Here is a 23,133-nt window from a genome sequence, read left to right on the forward strand (position 1 = left end):
AAAAAAGGCAATGAAATAAAGCTTTTGGAAAACATGTCAGAGCAATTCCATTCCTGTCAGGCTGAACGTGACCGTGCATCTGTCTGATGCAATGAGCGCGCATGCAATGAAGCTCTCCCTTCTCTCTTCACGCTGCAATGTGCAACAAGCCAATGCAATGCTGCAGGACTTCATACTCCTTGTGCTTTTAATAAATTATGATTTTTTTTTTTTTTTTTTAAATGTTCCATGCAGCACAAGTAAAGGAAGGCTTTGTTGTTTACAGGACTCAATGAAAATTTGATGAAATTACCACGGTTTTCTTCTCCTTGGCCTTTGTGCATACACTAATTGCATCATTGACAGCACCGTAGCCTTTATGAATAAAGCATAGGAATATCTTCTAGACAACTTAAGCTTTACAATTACTATTTCTGGGTCCCCACTCTTTCCTAGAGATTATTTTCCAGACGCTGATCGTGCCCCACACTATTCCTACCGGTGCAAGATGTGTAGTCTACGGCTATAAAATCATGTCTTACATGCTTAGGAATGAAGACAAATTGGTAATAGAATAATACACACCTGCAGAACACATGTTATGGCCCATTTTTATGTTGGAAGAGGCAATGCTGGCAAAGTCCAAATGTACCGTTAGCTGGTATTAAACCGGTGTTTTGGGCTCCCATTTATTGTTCTCTCTTTCTTTATAATTAACTCTCTCCACAAAGCCCAACAACACACATTGAGACCATTGATCCCAGACAGCCTTTAATCATAAAACTTTAGCTATAGTTGGTGAAACAATAATAATAATCGTGTCCATAAACTAGCGTCTGAAACCCTGAACATAACTCGGCTCTGCTAGATAGCATAGCATTTCATTCTCCAGAAGGTTTATAGTTTTTTCATTGACAACACAAGATTTTTCCAGCACATTTTCCATTCATGTACTTGCTGCTTTCCCAGTGCTAAAATGACATCAGGCAAATTCTTACTTATAAGAGCAAAACAATGTCAGCCGCAAAACCGCTACAGGGTAGGAACCGAGACATCAAGTCATACATCAAATAATAACAGTCAGGAACGAGCAAATAGGATTTAAATCACTAGTCTTATTCTCAGATGCGTTATGAATACAGGCTCTGGGTCTGAAAGTCCAATGCGATTACTCATAGTTTCTAGAAATAAAAAGACAGAAACACTCATCAACTCACGACGAGACAAAGGACTTAAGGGCCCTTCAAAAAGAGAAGCCTATCCACGGGGACAATCAGGTTCCAGAGCGCTCTGTCAGAGATGTATTGGCATGACAGGCAGGCTTTTCGGTCCAAACAAAAGCTCTGATGCAGACAACACAGACATTTCTTTTCCTTTGCTTCTTGTTTGAAAATCCATCTTGTGAAAAAAAGAAAGAAACATGCCTAGGAAAGACATGATACCTCAATCAAATCCATGGGGTCAGTTGAGCGAGGATTAAAACCTTTTAAAAACCAATCCTCCCCCAGGAAGGAGGAAACTGAGCGATTGTTATATCAAACTGTAAATCATTGGTTGTTTTATGAATAAAACTGCTGTATTTGGCTGTATTGAACACCATAAGTAATATACAAGTGAAATATATGGTTTGGTACATGAAAAAATTCAAATAGCATTCAAATAGCCCCAATGGGCACCAATGAGTCCTCGCCTGAATTTTCTGAACTAAAACCCTCTCTAACTTTGTTCTGCTTATCTTCATCAAAGTCAAGAGAGAATGTTCACATATTGAGCTATGATTTGGGTTAGAGAATGTTCACATATTGTTTATGATTTGGGTTAGAGAATGTTCACATATTGTTTATGATTTGGGTTAGAGAATGTTCACATATTGTGTTATGATTTGGGTTAGAGAATGTTCACATATTGAGCTATGATTTGGGTTAGAGAATGTTCACATATTGAGCTATGATTTGGGTTAGAGAATGTTCACATATTGAGCTATGATTTGGGTTAGAGTTGGACCTTACAGCTGCATCATTTCAAAGAAATAATCATCCTGAAAGTGATTTTTTTCTAAGCGGACCTGAAACCTTTTCATTTTTTCTGTGTGTCATCTTCATTTACTCTTAACCAGTAACATATAGACTGATATTTACACATCTGAACACAATCTCACATGTGTACCTTTTATTAAAACACCGAAATCATTCAAATAGCCCTAGTGGTTGCAGAGATACAGTCTCCCCATCTACCTTATTACACTGTAATCCGTTTCACTCTGATCCATCCCAGTCAAGTGCTGCGTCTAGGTATCTAGGTAAGTATCTGGTCTTGGGTCGCTGATACTATGACTCCGAGTCTTGACAACTTAGAATAAAGATACGGTTTGCCACCAGCAGCCTGATGGGTCTGTTAAAGTTAAACGATGCACACGCGAACAGCAGCCGCCACTGACTGCATCCAAGCTCACCCACAGAGGCACACACACCTGAACATGGGTACGTACACACATGCATGTGCACCTGCAAACTACAACATCTGTAAAGCCACGCTCAGACATGGAAATATAGACTCGCATATTCGGATAAACCAACCTTGGCAGACCGGTGGGGGTCCATCCATCTGCAGCCGCTCTCCAAGTCGACAGGTCAGAATCTCGCTGCCCACCAAGGTGAAGCCCGGCAGGCACGAGTACCGAATGATGTCCCCTGTGAAGTCATTTACACCCACCATCACACAGACACACACGTGCCGGGAGTGGATATGAAAAACACATCCATCCATTCATCCGCCCACACACACACACACGCGCACACACACACACACACACGGGTTAGCAAAAGCCTCCTCACTACCAGCACTTGAAACAGTAGTCAACAACACATTTTCTAATGAAGATTGACATCCCCTTAGCGAGCTGAAGGCACTTCATTACACACACACACACACACACACACACACACACACACACACACACACACACAGTTAGACAGCCACTAGCCATAGGATGTCCAATTCAGACTCACGTCTAAACAATGAAAATATACAAACAGCTTATGTGAAGATATGTTTCATCCTTCCCTCAAACTAATGTTAATTTGCAAAAAGTATGAATGGATGGAAAAACTCAAGAGGAAAGAAAGAATTCTAAGACGGAAGAGCAAAGGGGCAAGAAAGAACGAGGAATACAAAGAGCACACGGGAATGAGATGGTGACGTTTTAAAATAATCTGTATGTTATGAATTAATATATATGTACACGTTTGATGTCTAAATGAATATGGACTACAGCCAGAGCCGTTTCAAATTGAGAAATCGATACGTGGAGTTGTACGTTCACAAAAAGACGGACGAAGAGATAAACATTCAAACAATAGTGTCAAAAAATGCAAGATTCAGCTGACAGGGGAATGGATTTATTAATGAATGGCTAAAACCTTTGATACGTCTATTCCTGTTTTCCTCCCGTGTTCATAGCTGTCCGAGCAGATCACCTCACGTCTGGTGCAGATGTGTTGTATGACGCACGCCGCCCGGCCGGTAAACAAGCAAAACAAGATGAGACAAACCTATTTCAAACTCTTCATCATCGGTTAGGGTTGTCGCGTTGGCAACAGGAGCGGGAGGCTGACACGATCTCAGCTGGTAGGCTGTTGGGAGAGGAGAGAGGGTGACATCTACAACTGTGTGTGTGTGAGGGTGTGTGTGTAAGAGAGGGAGAGAGGGAGAGATGGAAAGAGAGGGAAAGAGAGGGAGCGAGAGAGAGGGAGGGAGAGAAAGAGAGAGAGAGGGAAAGAAAGAGAAAGAGAGAGTGAGAGAACGAGAGAGGGAAAGAGAGAGAGAGGGAGAGAGAAAGAGAGGTAGGGAGGGAGAGAGCGAGAGAGAGAAAGAGAGTGAGAGAAAGAGAGGTAGGGAGAGAGGTAGGGAGGGAGAGAGTGTGAGAGAGGGAGAGAGAAAGAGAGTGAGAGAGGTAGGGAGAGAGGGAGAGAAAGAGGGAGAGAGAGAAAGATGGAGATGAGAGAAAGAGAGAGAGAGAGGGAAAGAGAGAGAGAGGGAAAGAGAGAGAGAGGGAGAGAGAGTGAGAGAAAGAGCGAGGGAGAGAGAAAGAGAGTGAGAGAGGTAGGGAGGGAGAGAGAGAAAGAAAGAGAGGGAGGGAGCGAGAGAGAGGGAGAGAGAGAGGTAGGGAGGGAGAGCGAGGGAGAGAGAGGTAGGGAGGGTGAGAGAGAGAAAGAGGGAGAGAGAGAAAGAGGGAGAGAGAGAAAGATGGAGAGTGAGAGAAAGAGAGATAAATAGAGCAAGAGAGGTAGGGAGGGAGAGAGGGAGAAAGAGAGCGAGAGAGAAAGAGGGAGAGAGAGCAAGAGGGAGAGAAGGAGAGAGGGAGAGAGAGAAAGAGAGGGAGAGAAAGAGAGAGAGAGAGAAAGGGAGGGAGGTAGAGAGAGAGAGAGGGAGAGAGAGAGAGGGAGGTAGGGAGAGAGAGAGAGAGAGAGAAAGGGAGGGAGGTAGAGAGAGAGAGAGGGAGAGAGAGAGAGAGAGGGAAGTAGGGAGAGAGAGAGGGAGAGGGAAGGAGGTAGGGAGAGAGAGAGAGAGAGAGAGAGAATGTGTGTTCTGTTCCACCTGCATTACATTCTTTACTCTTCCATCATGCCGCCACTTGATTAGATCATAAATTGCCACCTTTCACTGTTCATGATCATCAAAAGCCATCACTAATTTAGCTGGGACGGGGGACATTTTATTATTAATCAACTTCTTTTCGATGGGGCGTTTTAATAGTGCAGGGGAGAAAAAAAAAAAAAAAACAGGCATAAAAAGAAAGCATTCATCATTTATCGTTACACCAAAGTAGAAGCAATATCTGGTTCCAAGATGAGAAAAGCTGAATAATGACTCACAAAGAGGGGAAATTAAAAGGCGTTCCTGTATGGAAACACAGGGGACGATGTTCCCCTCTGTTCCTTTGTGGTCTTCATTACCACACCGGGGCTCCAGTGAATTGGGGTCATTATGGCAGGTCTTCAAAAGGGGAGGTTACCGTAATAACGCAGCACAAAGAAGCCGCTGGTGCTGAAGTCGCTGTGGAACTTGATGAGGACCTGGTTGGCGGTGGTGGACACGCCGTCCTGCGCAGAGTTACCGCTGAACTGGCCGATTTGAGGCGAGGCCTGGTCCGGTCCGTCCCTGGATGGGAGGGAAAGAGAGAGATGAAAGGAGGAGGGAGGAGAGAGAGAGCACATGGTTTATGAATAAACACCAGTAATAACTCTCTGGGATCAAAGAGCAGGTCTAGTTATCCTCCAGCAATCTCACGGACCCAGCAGTCATTCTGAAAAAAACCTGGGGAAAAAGTTCTACATTAATCAACACTGTCAAAGTAAAAGTTTAGTCCGAGTTAACTGATGAGGCAGTACAGCGCGGAAACTTTTGCCTCCTCCAGCCATGTTACATATTAATGGGGAATGAAATGAAAAAAAAAAAAAATCAATGATACAGAATCCTGCAAAAAAATGTGCAAAATCCACAACTGCGTTTGTGACCTATTTTTTTCCCTTGCAAAACATTCCTTCAAACCCAGTTGAGATTGTTAATATTCTGTGCGTGTGTGTACGTAATCAGAGTGTGTGCTTATCATGTCCTTCAGCACCTGGAAGGAGGAAATGTGTAGAAAATGTATGAAGTCCTGAATAACATGATGTACTGTAAAAAGGAGCTGTAGCCCTGGGAATCAAAATGTAATTGAATCGTGATGATCTTTTTGATTTTCACTCCTTATTGAGTGTAGGTTTGCAATGTCTACGGGAGTGTGTACCCACGTAGAACAATCAACATGTGGAAAAGATGTGACACTAGTGATGGAAACAAATGCACCAACTCCTTCAGGTAGCTATAAATTACAAAAACAGATAAGAAAACAACAGAAAGAAACAGAAAGAAAAAATAACAGAAAAGATAAGAGGCCGGGGTCGTAAAAGTCAGTGAAATAGCTATTGGCGCGCTGTCAGTGGTGGATGAGAGGCAGAAGGACGCAGTTCTTGGACGGCGTCCACCTATGGCAGCTGGGCCTTGTTCCCAAATGAGGGGACAATGTAGTGTGGGATCGACAAGCGGCATCGTAGTGAAATGACATGTCGTCACCTTCCTAAAATAATGGCCTGACAAAAATGATTTTCTTGCCTAAATCATCTCCTACATCCTCAGTTGAACAGATCATGTGATTCTAGCCGTATAGTTTAATGTCAAGAGTCATTTTATTAGCTTTTTAATAATGCATTTTGAAGCTAGCATTAAAGCTAGCAATTTAGTTAGCATTTTTGTCAATGAAAATCTCACTGGAACATAACATTCGTAATCATAACATAATTTGACCGTTATTACAATATGCATATGTTGTGCAGTGTCTAGAGGCAGCTTGTGCACCACTACTACATTTGCATTAGTTTTTTGTGTTTTCTGAAAAACCTGAAATAATGACTTATGGCTTACGTTTCGGCATGGCTGCAGATGTCATGTGCTGTTGTAAACCATGCAACTAGCGGAGGTGGCAAGGTGCTCAGGGTTGCCAGATTGGAAATGGCGAAGTATCGTACCAAAGGCTCAAAATGGTCGTATTTGGAGGATAATTATCGTGCATCTGGCAACACTGAGATCGGTCGACCAATGACAGTTCTCTCTACAGTCAGAGCTCGCGCAAGAAGGGGGAACGTAATAACTAGTTTGTGAAAGACCCAGAGAAACACAAATATCCAACGAGGCAAAATCCCGGACGTTTTTGGAAACGACGTCTGGTCACCCTAACTTAGGCCATTATTGTAGGAAGGTGACGATGTTGAAAGTGGAGCGAACACAACACACAAAGAGCTGAAAGGAGCCGCCTGTGCAGGTGTGGGGGGGGGGGTCACGGGAGGAGAAGTCGATTAAGTGGGAGGAGCTCCAGCTGCACCTGCTGCTCCCGTTGAGGCCGTTCAGACGTCTAATGAGGACGCCTCCGGGACGCCTCCCCGTGGAGCTACATCAGACACGTCCGACTGAGCGGAGAGCCCCGGGGCAGACTGGGAGCGCGCTCATATATATATATATTCTAGCTGAGGATGCACCTCGGGATCCCCCAGGTGAGGCCGGGAGGTGGTGGCTAGAAAACGACATTGAGAGATTTGGCAACCTGGAGATATTTCACAGACTGTTTCCACTGAGGTAGCTAAACCCATTATTATCCTTGGCTCTGCTGGGTGATTGAAAGCGATGTTGCATGAGCGGGACTAATTTACGGCAATATTGGATTCCGACAGCTATGTGATGATGCACCTTTATTTTATTATTATTATACTTGTTTATCGTATCATGCAATTTGATAATGGCAAACTATTATATCATGACACGTCTCCTATGGGAAACTACATTTATCAAGCGCCTTTCTCCACATCCCCCACCCCAAGGTGAATAGATAGGTGGATGGCTGTGGTGGCGATGATAGAAGTTGTCATTTGCAATAAAGCCATTTATGAGAGGAGAATTAGCCGCTGACAGCACAGAACACAGAAGCACCTCCGCTAATGAGAGCAAGGGGAGATCTTCCAAAAAACACTGACGTGATCTGTATTCTGAAACAAGCTGCCTAAATAAGTTAGCTGTGGATGTGATGCAGCATGTGCTTCTTTTCTCTGAGAATAAAAAGAAAGGACTTTTCTGTTATGTATATATATAAATGCCATTTTCGTACAGGAGAAAAAAGTATTTCATCACTGGCACTTTGGGGTAGCTCCAGGCCTATTCGCGAGAATGATGTACAATAAATGATTTTTTTCTTCTCTATGTGTGTACCTTTAATATATTGTATATTAAAAAAACGTCTTAGCGCAATTTCATTTCAGAGTGATCAGCAAAATGGGAGACGGCAGTCAGGCAGGGAAATGAAATGTAGCCATCAGGGGACAGATTGTTTATGTGCTTTTTCATTTGAAAACAGTAGCTCCCTCCTCCCCTACTGTATGCTAGGAGGCATTTCACTTCTCTATCACCCATGAGGTGAGGTCCATGGCTGCCTGAGGCAGAGGGTGAGACAGAGGGCGAGGCAGAGGGTGAGACAGGTAGTAGAACATTGTTTACTGTTGTACAATTATCTGAGGAGAGGGAAAGTTTCTACATGCGAACAAACGTCCAAGACAACTCAGAGCTGATGTTTTCATGCTTGCACACATTGCTGTCATTTTACGTAACGCTCACTAAGGACACACACACACACACACACACACACACACACACACACGGTGACTCACACTTTACTCCAGTTTCTCTCGTTTCATCACCTACCAGAATCTATTTAGTTTTTTTTTTGTACAAGGGGCTGTCGGGATAAAAGCTGCCAGGAAAAGTAAAGTGAATTCGCGGATATGATTTCAACATATCTGGAAGGCTGTTGGCTCATCTAATAAGGGTGTCACATCAAGAGCTGAGACCCCAATCCCATGCCATGTTGAGAGCTGTGTGGAGGCAATCCCTCAATCACAGCATAGCTATGATTGAGGGATTGCCTCCACACAGCTCTCAACATGGCAACCATTTTGAGTTTGCTTTTGCGACGAGTAACCGACCGGGTGGTTTGGCTCGTGCGACGACGGCGTCTGTGCAGTCCGTCTGTCACGTCTTTGTTATGTCTGCATGTTGCTTCTTCTCAGTGTGTGATTGTGTAATAATCTAATTATCCTCTATAGGTGACAATAAAGAAGGAATCTGAATCAATACAGAATATTATTCTGAAAGAAATATCGTATTATATTCTGCAGTTTTTCCTCGAGTAAAAATGTTCGTGGCCAGTTGCTTCTTGTAGTATTGTTTTTATAACATATTTGTCTCAGTTTCTAAAGCTTAAACAAACACCACTATTTACTGAGAAAGATTGCCTCCTAATGCTTGTCAATATGACTGTGTGCAGCTCTGCAGACAGACAGCTGTGTGTGTGTGTGAGATCTGCGCCATAAGCCGACGATGTGTCACACCGAGAGGGAAATGAAAACCTACCACACGGTGATGTAGTCGTAGATGGGCTCCGTGTTGATGACTGAGAAGTTGATGTGGATGCCGTAGCCGGGAGGCACTCGGACCGTCCACATGCAGTCCAGGAAGTGCGGATACTCGGCCGGGTGTCCGGGAGAGTAAACGGTGCCGTTCATGGACGTTACATTCCCACCGCAGAGCGCTGGAGGGAGAGAAGAAGAAGAAAGAGGCTGGATACAAATACAAAGCCAGTTTTTGAGGTCATAAAACTTGCTTTTATGACTGGATCGCCACTTAACTGTTGCTAAAACAAACCGTAACTGTGTGTTATTGGGTTATCAGTGGAATACTGACCTGTTAGACACAACGGGATGGTTACTGTCTGCTGTGAACTTGAAGCCCCTGAGTAGTTCAGACACTAAAACTCCCTCGTCATATCCCTTCAGAGGGAATGTGTTAAGATTTGACTTTGAACTGGAAGTCAAAGCCAAAGCGCTGCCCAAAGGATCCCAAAGAAAAAAAAAAATATATATATATATATAAACTTGACAAGCGGGACAATACTGCAGCTATGGGTAAAAACAGAACTATTTACCGAATGCCCAACTCTGGTGTGGACTCCAAACACACGTCACCGACGAGAGGAAAGCCATGATCTATCATACCTGAGCAACGTCTGAGCGGCGTCCTTGAAAGACCGGTGTAATAAGCGTGGTAATGAAGACGCTCCATACATCATTGTATCGGGCTGTGTCAGTTTATAGTTCAGTAAAGTGGTGGTAAAAGTGAGTCAGGCGCTTTCATGTGCGAGGATAAAGGACGGGACTACAAGCAGACTCAAGAACCTACATTCTTCTTTTCAAAATAACTTCAAAGACTTTATTTTTAGCAGGTAACGGCGATGGAAAAGCATTTCCGTCTCAGTCCGCTTCTCAGAGAGGAGCATGCATTACTTTCTCAGAGACGTGTTTGCACACTTTTAACATTTCTCCACTAAGTTTGGGAAAACTGACATTTTTATGCCTGATGATACTATAAATGTACGTTATCTGGAGGAAGGATGTAGGTCTTGGTAGTTATAACAGGAAGAGCAGTTCAGTGCTGCTTCTTTCACATTTTCTTTCGCTAGAAGACACCCATTGTGTTGACAAGAGGCCGGTCACCTTCACAGCGAGGTATCGGGTGATTCCAGTTTCTGCTGACTCCATGCAGACATGTGAGAGACGGCTCTCCGAGCAGAGTGTAACCTTGAAGGCACTCAAAGGAAATGGTCATCCCCACACTGTAGTCCTGACCGATCACGATGCCGCTGCGAAAAGGCCGAGGGTCCGGACACCTCTGAAGCTCGTATGCTGGAGGGGAAAAAACAGTAGTGGAGGATTAATAACCACAGACTCCAGGAAGCAAATTAAGAAACGCTCCCACTACAACACTATATCATATCTATGATGAAAGAGTAGCAGAAGAACCAACACCTGGCCAGTGAGCAGCTCCTTTTATACCATTGGTGAAATATAATCAACAGATGCTTTGGCATTAAAAACATCCTTCTATGCTTGAATACTTTTGCTGTTACTATTCTGTCTTTTATGTTTATTATCGTTATTATGAAAGTCATTATCTTCATGAGACACTTGTCACTCACAATTAAACATTACATGTTCAGTTTCACCAATTCTTCCATGCATAATGCACGCGTCTCCCACACAACCTTTATCTAACCTATTTATTTGTATTTTTATTGTGTGTATTTATATATATATATATATATATATATATACACACATGCATGCATGTGGTGCTCTGTACTTGTCTTAGCGGCCTAATGTCTGTATGATTTAACACCGGCCAAGTGTGCTACGTCTTTTTGGAAGAAAAACAAACAAACAAAAAAACCAAAACACCCCTCCTACTGGCGCCCGAGGCCCCGAAATGTAGGTCAGAGCATTTTTCTCCTCTTTTTTTCAAACGTTAACATTTTGAATATACAAAGTTTGTCCAAAAGACTTAAATTCACAGCATCGTCATCATGTCAGCCAATTAATAATTCTTCTTTTTCCACATAAAAAAACTCCACTGACAGAGCCGACACTATTATCATTCAAGAATATGTGTTATTGAGTGTCTCAGCGGAGGTCAGCATTGATTTATTTTGCTTTATTCTTCAGCCTTTTGTAATCCTACAACCTTAGTGAAAGCATCGGCCTTGCAGTCCCTGCTCTGTATCCAACCTGACTGATGGGTTTTTAAGTGCTCTATTAGCAAACTATTCAATCTCTTTCCACTTTTTTTTACAGCTGCATCTATGATACAACCCCTTTCTTAACTTTACCATGAGGACCAATCTTTGTTCCTCACCCTGGTAGACGATGTGGAAGCCGGGCTTGTTCTGGGAGTAGTCGCTGTGGAAGAAGAGAGTGGTCTCGTGGGTGGTGCTGAAGAGAGAGTTGGGCACGACGGGGCCGCTGAACCGATCAATCACTGTTCCCGTCTCCAGGTTCCCACTGCGCACCTCAAGATAGTCATGAACCGGCTCTGTGGAGAAGTTCAGAAACTGCAGATGGATCCCTAAAAAGCAGAAAGAGAACGTTGACGCAGGAGACGCACTCAAAGTGAATTAATGTGCGTGTTCTTTTAGTTCAGATTCATTGTTGGGCGTGCATAAAGACGAGCAGGTTCTTTTTCAACGAGTTCACAGAACAGGGCAGAGGAAAAGCAGCAGAGAGGACATTATAGCAAGCAGAACAAAGAAAGGAGAAATGAAACGGAAAGACAGAGGGAGGGATGACAGACCGAAACCAATAGGGAGTTGAACTCTCCAGCTGCAGTCCAGGCTGCTCTGGTAATTCCCTGCGAAGCCGGGGCTGAGGATGACGCCGCTGAAGTCTGCCATCGAGCCACCACACTGAGCTGCGGGAGACCAACCGAGGAGAAAGAACATGTCACTTCTCCACAGAGCGGCTCCGCGGGAAAACAAAGAAACACAACGACTGAGGAAGATGGTGGGAGGGCAACGAACACGCGGGAGTGTTGTGTACGTGTACAATAGAGGAGGAAGGCTAGCGGCGCTGCTAATGCCCGCGCTCATGGTTTATACGCAGAGTTTAGGATTGGGGAAGCGGGGATGTGTGTGTGGGTGCGTGTACATCTGGATTATGCTCCATAAGGGCGTCCGTGAAAAGATAACTGACTCAGGCGCATTCCTTGTTTGGTGGTGCTTCAAATTAAAATAAACGAGGGAGTCAATTCAATTCAGCATCACAGTTTTGTTCAGCGGCGGCGGTGATTACTTCACCCTCCCTCTGCAACACCCCACCATATGTATTTTTGTGACAGCGGGTTGGAGAACACTTTAGTGAAGGTTACACTCATCCCCTCATATCCCAGTCCTTACATAAACTCCCAGGTGTAATGCAATCGGAGCCACCAGAGGCATCAATCCAAGACCTTACGAGCCTCTTGATGTGGCAAATATTTGGGAACGGAAGCGGCATCGCTGCCATTTCTTTGGAGACCATCAACGAAGGCGGGTTTGTGTTTGAAATGAAAGAGGGGATGAGGGGAGCCACTTATGAGGATGCTGTACGGTCTGTGTCGGGTCCTGCAAACCACTTTGTTGTGAGTCTATCAGCCAGCAAAGAGGATACAGTGTGGGGGTGTTGGGGTGTTGGGGTGTGCGCCGTAAACGAGCGAGGAGTCGAGCTAACGAGCGAACACAAGCGTCCGAGAACAGGCCTGTCAACAGTAAAGCTGGGATTTATGTCTGCAGTGAACTGTGAAAACCACAGGGACACAACATCTACATGAAGAGTGCAGCGAGCGTGTGTGTGTGTGTGTGTGTGTGTGTTTGAATGCACGGCGAGGCGCGTTCGCACTAATTGTGTGCGTTTGTGTACACGTGTAATTGGGGGCAACAGAACGGCGAGGGTGTCGAAAAGAGAAGCTGCTGCACTTCCTCAGTAATCTCTGGAATCTGTCACTGTGACAATCAACTTCAGAGGAAGTGTTGGGGGAGAGTAGAGGCTCATGAGGGGTATCAGGGATCCAGCAACACACTCAGATGGTGCAAAGCCTTATTGATTTTCAACTGAGGGGGGAAAACAGAAAATTCATAATCCCCACTCCTCAAGCCTCCACGCCCACCCATCATCCCCTCCCCCGGTTTTTACGATGGAATTGTCGCTTTCCCTAATACAATAACAAGTCCTCTGTGGGGGCATTGATCTATTGTGTGGCTGTGTATGAGTAAAGTATTGCTCTGGAAGACATAAAACGATATTAACAAGGAGAAAGTCAATGATAAAAAAGGAGAAGGGCAAAAGACAAAAGAATGAGACTGAATCTACGTTTCATGTAACAAATATGGATTTGTCGCGCAATATCACCTCATTGAAACCCTGCACAGTGTCAGACTGTATAAAATAATACATTACCTAAACATAGAGGCACGGGGTAATTCCACCTTCTGACGGGGCCAGGCATGCAGGTAATATATGCATTGCCCTGTTCAGGAAAACAAACAAAAACAATATCTTCACCAGCTGCAAAATACAGAACAATAACAAAAATAAGAAACACCAGGAGATGCAACAGACAAGTCTTCTGCAAGCAGATTGCATCACAGTCCTGTGGATCTTTGGAATTGGTTAACAGTCAGATTTTCATCTTCCTCATGTTCTTGCGTGTGAAAATATTTGATGGTATTAAGAGAGGTTGCTTATTGGGAGCACCACCTGGGGTCTGACTACTCTGTTGGATAGACAATAACAACATTAAAGTGATGAATATTACAGGTTAATCATCTGGAGAATATGCATAGCACTGTTGTGTTTAATCCTGAAGGTAATCCAGAAGTTTCCTGCAGCCAAAATGCTTGTAAAATACATGACCCTCCTCCAGCCAACTCGCACACGGATGTTGAACCTGCACACACACACACACACACACACACCACCTGAATCCAGTAGACTCAGCCATACATGTGTTTTTGTTTCCTACAACGGCCCCTGGTCTGTTCCTGGTGTTCAGACAGTCAGCCGGAAGATGTGTGTAAGATGTTGCTGCTTGGTCTAAGAGAGAATGTGAAAAGATGTGAATGCTTAAGCCGAGGAAGAAAAAAAAAATCGGTGTGGGATTAGTGAGGCGACTGTTAACACAATTCATCGCCCGTGGCATTGGAGGGTTCTGCAGCAGCTCAAAAAAAACAGTATCTACTTAAGGAAGATTGGAGGAAGTTAAAGCTGCTTTGTAACAGACACACACTCACACAAACATCCAAGTAGAGAAGCAAAGGACACACAATAAAGACGCAAGCTTGAACACACGGACAGTCACCTCACACACACACACACACGTCATCGAAAAAGTACTTAGTGCCGCTGCCTTGACGGATTCATCCTTTGGGGTATTCCGCGCCGAAGTGTCACTCCAGGCGGTGAAGATGTGATTCACTTATCATAACCATAAGAGCGCTGGATATCTTTCACCTACCTGTAACGAGAAGCCCTGGTCGCACTGGAAGGACACCATGTCGCCCACGGTGTAGCGGTCGCCCACTCGCTGGCCGTTACTGGGAGGCAGCGGCTCTGGGCACGAATCCAAACCTATTGCTTGGGACAGAGTCACAACACACAAGTGTGGACAGCAATCATTCTTCTGCACAATATGGGAACAATCCAAATATATCGTTTCGACCGCGGCCACATTTATATTGAATCTTCCGACATCTATAGAAAGGAATTAATTCAGAAAAGACCTAATTACACAGTGCGGGGTGTTAATGTGCTTGTAATTGCATAGTAATTGAGCGAGTCCTATTTTTTCTCTCTGTCATGTCATCATAACATTTGGGAACTGGGACAAGTCAAAATGCGATTCTACTGGTGGCTTTAATCGCACAATCCTTTCCGACTGCTATCTGAAGCAATCACTGTGAAATTACAAAGCAATCCCTGAAGTATTACTTGACAGAAAAATTGGGCTCCAATGGAACAAAGTGATTACAGAGCCACTTGCCGGTTACCGTGAGACCCTTTAATGGCTTAAAAGCCAGGGTTGATCCCAGCTGTGGGCTATATTAATGGAAGGTATTTGAGCAGCTTTCCATTGACATATGAGGCACTAAATAAATACATGAAAGTGGATATCTGCAGGGTTTGGAGCAAACATCTCCTTTTATTATTGATACATGCCGTTAAAGAAAAGAAAATGCTTATTTTGTGCGTCGATAGGTTGCTTGAATTCACAAATTCCCACAGCCGAAGTCTGGCGTGATGATTAGGATTTTCATGAACTATAAAATCGACGGAGCAATTTTTTAACCACCATGCCGGAAAACTAAAAATACCGTGCCGCTTATGTGTAAATGTGACCGACAGCCTATGAGATCAGCCACGTTTGATGCATCGGTCCGTCTCCATTGCAGCAGCAGTAACACATACGACATGGAAGGAAAGAGAACTTCCTAATATAATAACTTTGAAGGCCGTGTATATATTCATGCAGAAGTTTTCTCCTAGACGGATGATTAGTAAGCAGGCCGTAGGGTGAGAGGTAGTGGGTAGGAGAAAATACAAAATCAACTAAATGCATCACAACCTATATGTGTAGGCACGGATGACACATGCAGACAGCACTCAAAAAAGGAAAAAACACACACATTTACACACACAAGCCCACTCAAAGAGAGAACAGGTCCAAGCGAGTAGGTGGGCGGATAAACGTAAACAACCCAAATGTCCACAAAGGATTCACAACAATTTACAGGCAAACTTTTGAGAGCACTGAGCGGTCACTCCGCGGAGCATCTGGCGGAGGCTGGAGAGGATATTTCGGGTGGGAGGAGACGGTAACCTGCGAGGCGTCATGACGGACACGCACAACCACTAGAGAGCCGCTGCACAAAAGGCAGTGGGCGGATTGCTTTGACTTTTCCCTTCACGAGTGGGTTCAGATGAAAGCGTTACTTTGACAAATTCAAATGACTTTGAAACAGATTCAAGGAGATTTCGGTGACGGAATTCATTAAAACGGTGTTTTGCCGCGATAGTGAGCGGCTGCCATAAGGCAGGTTTTGACATCAAAGCACGACGCAGCTTTAAAAATAAAACGGTTGCATGATATTACGCTTCTTGCCTAACAGGCGTCCCAGTTTCCTGAAGCAGTGCGTTTCCTACTTAAATAGTGGTTTAAAAGAATGAAAGATAACTTAGGATTGGGGAAATATTGTAATGCGCGAGCGTCTGACAACTACTTGTATGTGGGGACAGTGTAAATGTGTCAGAGCATACTTGCATGCTTTCTGCAAAAGCTGCAAACACTATATTGAAGCCTGTCATATCAAACATAAGGAAGTGTTTTTTCTTATTATTTACACGCTACACAGATCGAGCATTACGCTCCGGTCGGGTTGAGTGGCCGCCCGCTAACAGACGTTGAGCTCCAGAGGGGTTCCAGTCAAACCATCAGAATACACATTTTGGCACGAGCTGTAGTCGCCCTGCTGTGAGAAGGTCGACGCCCACTGTTCGAGAGTGCACGGCGGCGTCTGGAGCGAGTCCCGTCCTCATCAAACGGGCATCGCACAGTTTCAACAGGATGGCCTGCTGATTGCACCGAGCCCATGCAATCTTAATAATTCATAGCTCGCCGGTTGCTGGCTACGCTCGTCTGCTACCTAAAAGGTAGCTGAGTGCATGAGTCCGGTTTTCAATTAGATATGAATGAAGTATTTTAACAATACACCAAGATACTGACAGCCAGGAGGCAGAACACGCAGGCCACTCGATGGAGAATAGTTTACCGAGAGCAAAAGACGTCCCTTTCTTATAGTGCGACAGCAAGCTGAGCGATTCAGCTTTGCAAAGCACAGTGCTGCGGTTTAAGATAAGGAAGAGATACTTTAGGAGTAGCGCAGAGCATTTAAGGTTCACCAAATACATGTTTCTGCTTGAGTAATTCACCCCATGCTTCATGCACAGTTTAAGTGAGGCGTGGACACGGACAGACCGGCTCATCTCACTGTCAATCGATCTTTTATTTACTGGTTGAGATGCATTGCTTTTGTACACTATTCACAGTCAAAGAGTTGACCCTTGACCCCCTGTGCAGCAGCTGCCCTGACAAGGTATGCACTGTTGGGACGCACCCCTTCCTCGTAACGTGACCATGACCTTGAACTGACCCTCGTGCTCATCTCCCCACTGTGCAGGGGATGCTGGGCCAGGTGAGCCAGAGAAGCATGCTTGCATACTAAATGCATGGTAGTATGTGTAGATAGTTTGATTCCAGTTAAACCTGAGCAGAAGCTAACAACATTCTTGTTGTTTTATTTCAATTTCAAAGAGTTTCTGTCGGTTTCAACACAAACACCCCAGATGTCTGTCTCTCTAGGAAGAAGGATTATTATTTCTTTCCCTATTAATGGGTTTTAGGGAGTGTTTCCCTATCTGATGACACATTTGTGATTTTCGATGTGGGGAATGAACAAAACTGACTGAGTTGGATTGCTGTTGCTCTGATAAAATGCATAGTGTACATATATAATATATATATATATATATATATATATATATATATATATATATCAAATGTAAAGGTATCTTATTCTGACAGAGAAAGAGCAATACATCATATTTATATAATTATACCTCATATTTGAAGGTCATGAGATCTTGAGAGGCTGATAAATGGAGGTAGTAAATAGATGACATTTAGAATGCTATTACGTAATCTCTATTAATTATCAAAATATTACGTTGTGATGATTATCATCACAAATACCACATCATTATTATCTTCCACTGTATACTGATCCTCCTCCTCCTCACAGCAAAATAATCTTCTTTTGCTACCTTTCATAAAGTAAAACAACCATAATCAATATTCTTGATTTCGCCATCATATTCATACTCTACGTCAAACATAATATACAAAACGACAGAGGCCTCACATTCCCTGAAACTAGACACAGGAGCAGGATAAATATGCATTGCAGTATCTATAGGTGGACTCAGTGTGAGATTCAATAACCACAAATCACATCAGCTTCAATCATAAATCCCAGCAGCTTCTTTCATCCTTTAAAAACAGCGTCTCTGCCTTGAACACGAGGCTTTCTGCTGGGCGCTGCGTGTCCAGTGTGGACACAAGTACAGAAAGTCATGTAGCTATTATGCTAAATCCCAGCACAATTAAAAAGGTTGCACAACTCCCGAGTACCCCATGCTTTATTCATGCTATCTGGTCTCCATCAGGTTTCTGGTTTCGTTTCTTTCTTCCAATACAAAAGAAATAAGTCCTGTCTTCTTTATTCAGGCTACTCTCGTCCTTAACCGGCCTCCATCACTCATCATAACACGTAACTCATCTCAAAGTCCGTCTGCATTTGAACTCATCACATCCGTCCGAGAAGCACGTTTTTTCCAAAACGACGCTCAAAGAAAAACCCGTGTTAAAAATAAAGAACTGGGCTCGCGCAGGAAGAGATTACAGCAGCCGCGTCCGGATCAAAGGGCCACATCTGGTGGCTTTGAAGGAGCGTGAAATGAGTCAAATAGTGAGAAACAGTCATTTTAAATTCAACTACAGTGTGTGTTTACGGCTCGGCTCACTGCTGGAGAAGAATAAGAGTGTTGGTGATAATATGTGAAACTTGATTACACGTATAGACCGGGTTATTTCTGCTCTTGGTCATTGATTAGCAAGGTTCAGCCAAGAGGCTCATTTTAAAACGTTGAATAACTTGAAAATATGCAGGTTTCGATAATTATAGATTGTATGCAATTATGATTAGCGGTGCCATAATGTCCTTGAGTGGAGTGAAAAAAAAAAGTATTGCCAGATCTCGGGTCTGTTTCTGGGGACGTATTTCTTTCCAAGTTGCCTGGCATGGATTCCTTCTGTTGTCACAGTCGCTCCATGAGGGTCGTGGGAATTAATGCATGCCTCTGCAGACTGCAGCAGTTGAAGCCCAGTTAGGGACTTTATTTAGGATGCATACTGCCATATTGCCTGTTGGAAGCCGCCCGTTTTGTTTTCAAATATAGCATGCCGAGGAGAGCTTGGCTCTTAAGAAGTTGTAGTGATGGGTGGTATACAAGAGTTCGATAACTAGTCTCAATGGACTGCAACGATCACCCAAAGGAAGCGTTTTAAAACAGATGGTTGACTGGCTGGGTGTGTGCCAATCCCTCTTGCCTGTTTCTTCCCACTGTACTGAGCATTCAGAGCATTAGTGTGTAGCAAAAATAAATGGGTGGTTCAAACCAACCAAAGGCTGGAAACTAGAAAAGTGCACAAAGTAGAGTGCAAAGCTCCGCCGTGTGTGTCTGCGCCGAACACTGCAGTAACGGCTGATTGGATAAATACAAACCACATTTGTCTAACCTCCCGCCTCCCTGCAGACAATTTAATCTGCTAGTGCGGCGCCCGTTTGTTTGGCTCTAGGTGTTACTGCTCGCATGTTTTTTTTGGGGAGTGCGAGGCCCCGGTTGGCCCCGAGGAGGCGACACTGTTGAGAAGCGCTCGCCGCTCATTGATTCTCGGGAAGAAGAGTTCGGTTTTAACGCCAGTATTTCCATCAGTGGACTGCAGCCAATGAGCCGCGGTCTGCCTGCCTGCCCGTCAGCAGAGGCCCTGAAGCCCCGCCGCCCACCACGCAGAGCGCAGTTCGCAGTTCGCAGTTCGCTTGTTTATTCAAAGTTTATTAATATTGAAAGTGTCAAATTCGACACAGGCGCTCCCTCCGGTCCCCAGCAATGCGCCCGCTAAGTGTGAAGCAGATCGCATGAGCGGTTCTGGAGATGTGATCAATGCATATACCCACAAACAGACAAAGATTACTCACTTTATGCTGCAGCTGTCTGCACGGGCGCCATGCCGGCATCGCCGACGTCTCAGCATGTAGCCGGGGAAGTGAAGTGTTTATTTATGCCTCAAGATGGTTTTTTTCTTCAACAATGCGCTGATAAACGAGGTTGATACTCACTGAATGAATATATATATCTATATTTTGCAACTTGGATGCAGAGGTAAAGTAAAGACACCCCTCTTCACTTTTGCCAGAAGCCAGACAGCAACTTCCTGGAGTATTGAGGAGTATTTTATTTTTTTATCCATGTTCAAACTGTAAACTACGCTGTACGAGACAACTTCACTGCTACCCTTTCCCTCCGCAGCGCGACCCAACACCTGTCGGCCGTGAGCGCTGCCAGCGTCTCCATCTCCATCTCGCTCCGCCACACACACTCTCTATGCACACACACTAAGCACAGCCCCACTGAGCCACGATCATGTGCATGTGTTGATGGGAAATTAGATCAGGAATACCACTGGGCCAGCGTTGGCAGCTAAACTAGAAATGCAAATCTGACTGAAGCAGCTGTTGATCACTTGCAGCACCAACCGGCCAGTTAAGGAGTCAGCAGTGGTATTCCACACACACACACACACACACACACACAATATAGGATACATACATGCAACTAGAGGACCAATTAGAAGAACGCTGTCGTTTCACCAAATAAATCAATATCTGAACTCCGCTATCAGGAGTAGATTATATCAAAAAGGGAAACAACAGACCACGAAATGAATACTTGATGAGCAGCTCCATGGAGAAGCAACATTCATCACACGCACACACACACACACACACACACACGCGCGTTTGCCAATAGGCTCGCAGTGGAGCCATATGCTCGGCAAGCAAACAAATGTGAATAACCAGAGGACGAGTAGAAAGTGGTTTCTAGACGTGGAGGAGAGAGCCGACCGCGAGACACGGCACTGAAGTGGCTCTCAGCAGTCGGTGGAGGCGGGTGGCTGGAGGAGGAAAGCGTCCGCAGAGGCTCAGGAAGTTGTGGAAACGGAGCGCCTGCGACTGCGAGCGACATCACTGTGAAGTCGCTCTCTGAGGCGGACTGACACAACCGACAAGCCCGAGACAGACTTCCATGCTTCTTTTGTTTTGCAACACATTTTGTGAGGTCTGAGTGGCGACTGATTTGACTCAAAACCGCGTTAGCCTTTGGTTGAGTTGTGTGTGCGGGAACCTGATCCTCCCGGAGCTTTTTTTTTTTTACAGATTTTTCGAAAATGAGGAAGTGAGTTTTAAAAAACTCAAACGCTTCTAGATCATCAACCACAGGTCCGATCTAATAAATGTAAACGGCTAAAGCACTGTCAACCCTTGTGAGAAGAGAAACGATGGACTACATTTAAAAAAAAAAACATGACTGAGCGATTATAACGTTTCACTATTTAACTAATTTAGTACCCCTAACAATTTCGCTCAAAGTACCACGTCTGCAACCATAGAGACTGATCTTCCAGTAGTGGGACTTTACTGTTTGTAAAGTATTGACGCGCGAGCTGCGAGAAAGCAACGGCTGTGAGACGACACACGCGGAAGGAGACGGTCATTTTAAGTACACATAGCTCATGCTGCGACCAAGATTTAGGTCAAAATTGCTCATTTCTTTATTTCTGTGATTTTTGGACTGGAAAGGCTTGAAAACATGTCATTGCTTGTGTTTATTGTGATTATTATTGCATATTTGGATGCTTTAGGTCTTAAACTTTCTAAAGAGGTGCAGTATTACTCTGGGGCATGATGGGAAGGCACCAAATATACAATAAAAAAAACTCGGGGAGCAACCAAGGATTCACTTTTTTTATCAGACACTTGACTTTTGATCATATTTATGCATATATTTTTTTTTTATTATTTATTTTTAAAGGCAAGGAGTTGCTGATTCTTTAGAGATGAAGGACAATAGGGGCTGGTATTCATATCAAGGTCATATGAGCTGTACACCTGTAGAAGCCCTAGGTTCCCCCTATAGGAGGACCCTAGGGCTGATGAGGTTAAAGAGCGATACGTTAGCGGGGCTCTGGTGCCTTCGTGTCGCCCGCATCCCATTTTATCTTAACATTACGGAGTTTGTGTCTTCTCCACTCGTACCTTTCCCGTGGTTGTGCTTTTTTTTTTTCACCGCCCTCCGTGTACTTTACTGAAAATGAGGTCTCCCATCGCCGCACATTTTAGAGACAAAATTGCTTTTATGTGTCGCTAGCAGGAAGACAACTGCGAGGTGCACAGAAAGTAGAGACTTAAAAATGGATTTAATCTTAAAGAGACAAATAACAAAGAGGAAAATTACCCCGACAACTGGAAAAGACTTGAGATGTAAATAACCGCGGGGAAATCGTTCACAAAGGACCGCATTATCAAATACATGCAGATAGCTCCATGCATTACCTGCAGATCAGCGGCCCTATTTTCATCTACACAATTTTTCGATTGGGAGGACTTAGTGAGTCCGTCGCTCCACTGGGGCCGGCTGCACTCCTTTCATTTATAGTGCACGGCCAATTTTCAGCATGCTTCTTTGCAAATATGCCCCTAAGTGAATAGCCCACTGAGAGATGAGTAAATTGAGTCCCTAAATGGAAAAAAGGACGTAGGTCCAGTAGCTCGGAGCAGCGGGACGACTTGAAAAAAGACCATCGGGGGAATACAATGTCTATGTCCAACTGGGCCAGCTGTCCCTCTTAGTTCGTTTAGCTCTGTGCAGCAGCTGCAGGGCGGCGGCAGATGGGCACGTGGACACAAAGTGACAACAGACAAAGTGACAGGCAGGCAGGCAGACACGCCGTCTCTCCTCATACCTGTGTACTCCAAGTGGAAGCCAGCGGCGGATACACTGATGTCCGACTGGAAGGTCAAGTACAGGTTGTTGGAGGTGCTGTTCAGCAGCTGAGGAATTGTTGTACCTGTATGATACAGCATTTAAAAAAAGAAAAAAGACAGTTAAGACCATGTCCTGCCCATATACCACCAAAAAGACATGGACAGAGTGTGAGTATCATGCAATGGAGAAAGCGCCTCAAATAATACACTAAATCAGAGACAATCGTATAAATCGTATAAATAGCAGAGTCGTTTTTAGACAATTAAAATGGTCAGTCAGAAAGTTTATGGCATTTTGGATAATCTGCTATTCATGCAAGGCTTTTTGGGTCTTCCAGAAAATAAGATTGTCAATGATGTGCAGTTATTTTAAGAAACAATTGTTAATCTCCATAAACCACACAAGCTGGAACACATGAGCGCGATCTATAATTCTAACTCTGGGGAATATTGTCTGTGTGTCGCAACAATGAGGTCATCCTCTTCCGGCT

At 44.3% G+C, this 23,133-nt stretch overlaps 1 protein-coding gene across 1 annotated transcript in view; it reads right to left on the reverse strand.

Annotated features, from left to right (window-relative positions):
- The window catches only part of LOC306745299 (CUB and sushi domain-containing protein 3-like), a gene marked incomplete at both ends in the record, with an annotated part of 218,685 nt that overhangs the window by 61,398 nt on the left and 134,154 nt on the right, over positions 1 to 23,133 (reverse strand). The window contains 10 exons of the mRNA XM_079228051.1: positions 2,556 to 2,669; positions 3,531 to 3,611; positions 4,994 to 5,139; positions 8,974 to 9,151; positions 10,113 to 10,301; positions 11,308 to 11,517; positions 11,743 to 11,859; positions 13,383 to 13,452; positions 14,440 to 14,558; positions 22,621 to 22,725. Of these exons, the coding sequence (XP_079084177.1) occupies positions 2,556 to 2,669; positions 3,531 to 3,611; positions 4,994 to 5,139; positions 8,974 to 9,151; positions 10,113 to 10,301; positions 11,308 to 11,517; positions 11,743 to 11,859; positions 13,383 to 13,452; positions 14,440 to 14,558; positions 22,621 to 22,725 (1,329 nt within the window). The remainder of the gene's footprint in view (positions 1 to 2,555; positions 2,670 to 3,530; positions 3,612 to 4,993; positions 5,140 to 8,973; positions 9,152 to 10,112; positions 10,302 to 11,307; positions 11,518 to 11,742; positions 11,860 to 13,382; positions 13,453 to 14,439; positions 14,559 to 22,620; positions 22,726 to 23,133) is intronic.

The sequence above is a fragment of the Taurulus bubalis genome, assembly GCF_910589615.1.
Source record: "Taurulus bubalis genome assembly, chromosome: 12".
NCBI lineage: Eukaryota > Metazoa > Chordata > Actinopteri > Perciformes > Cottidae > Taurulus > Taurulus bubalis.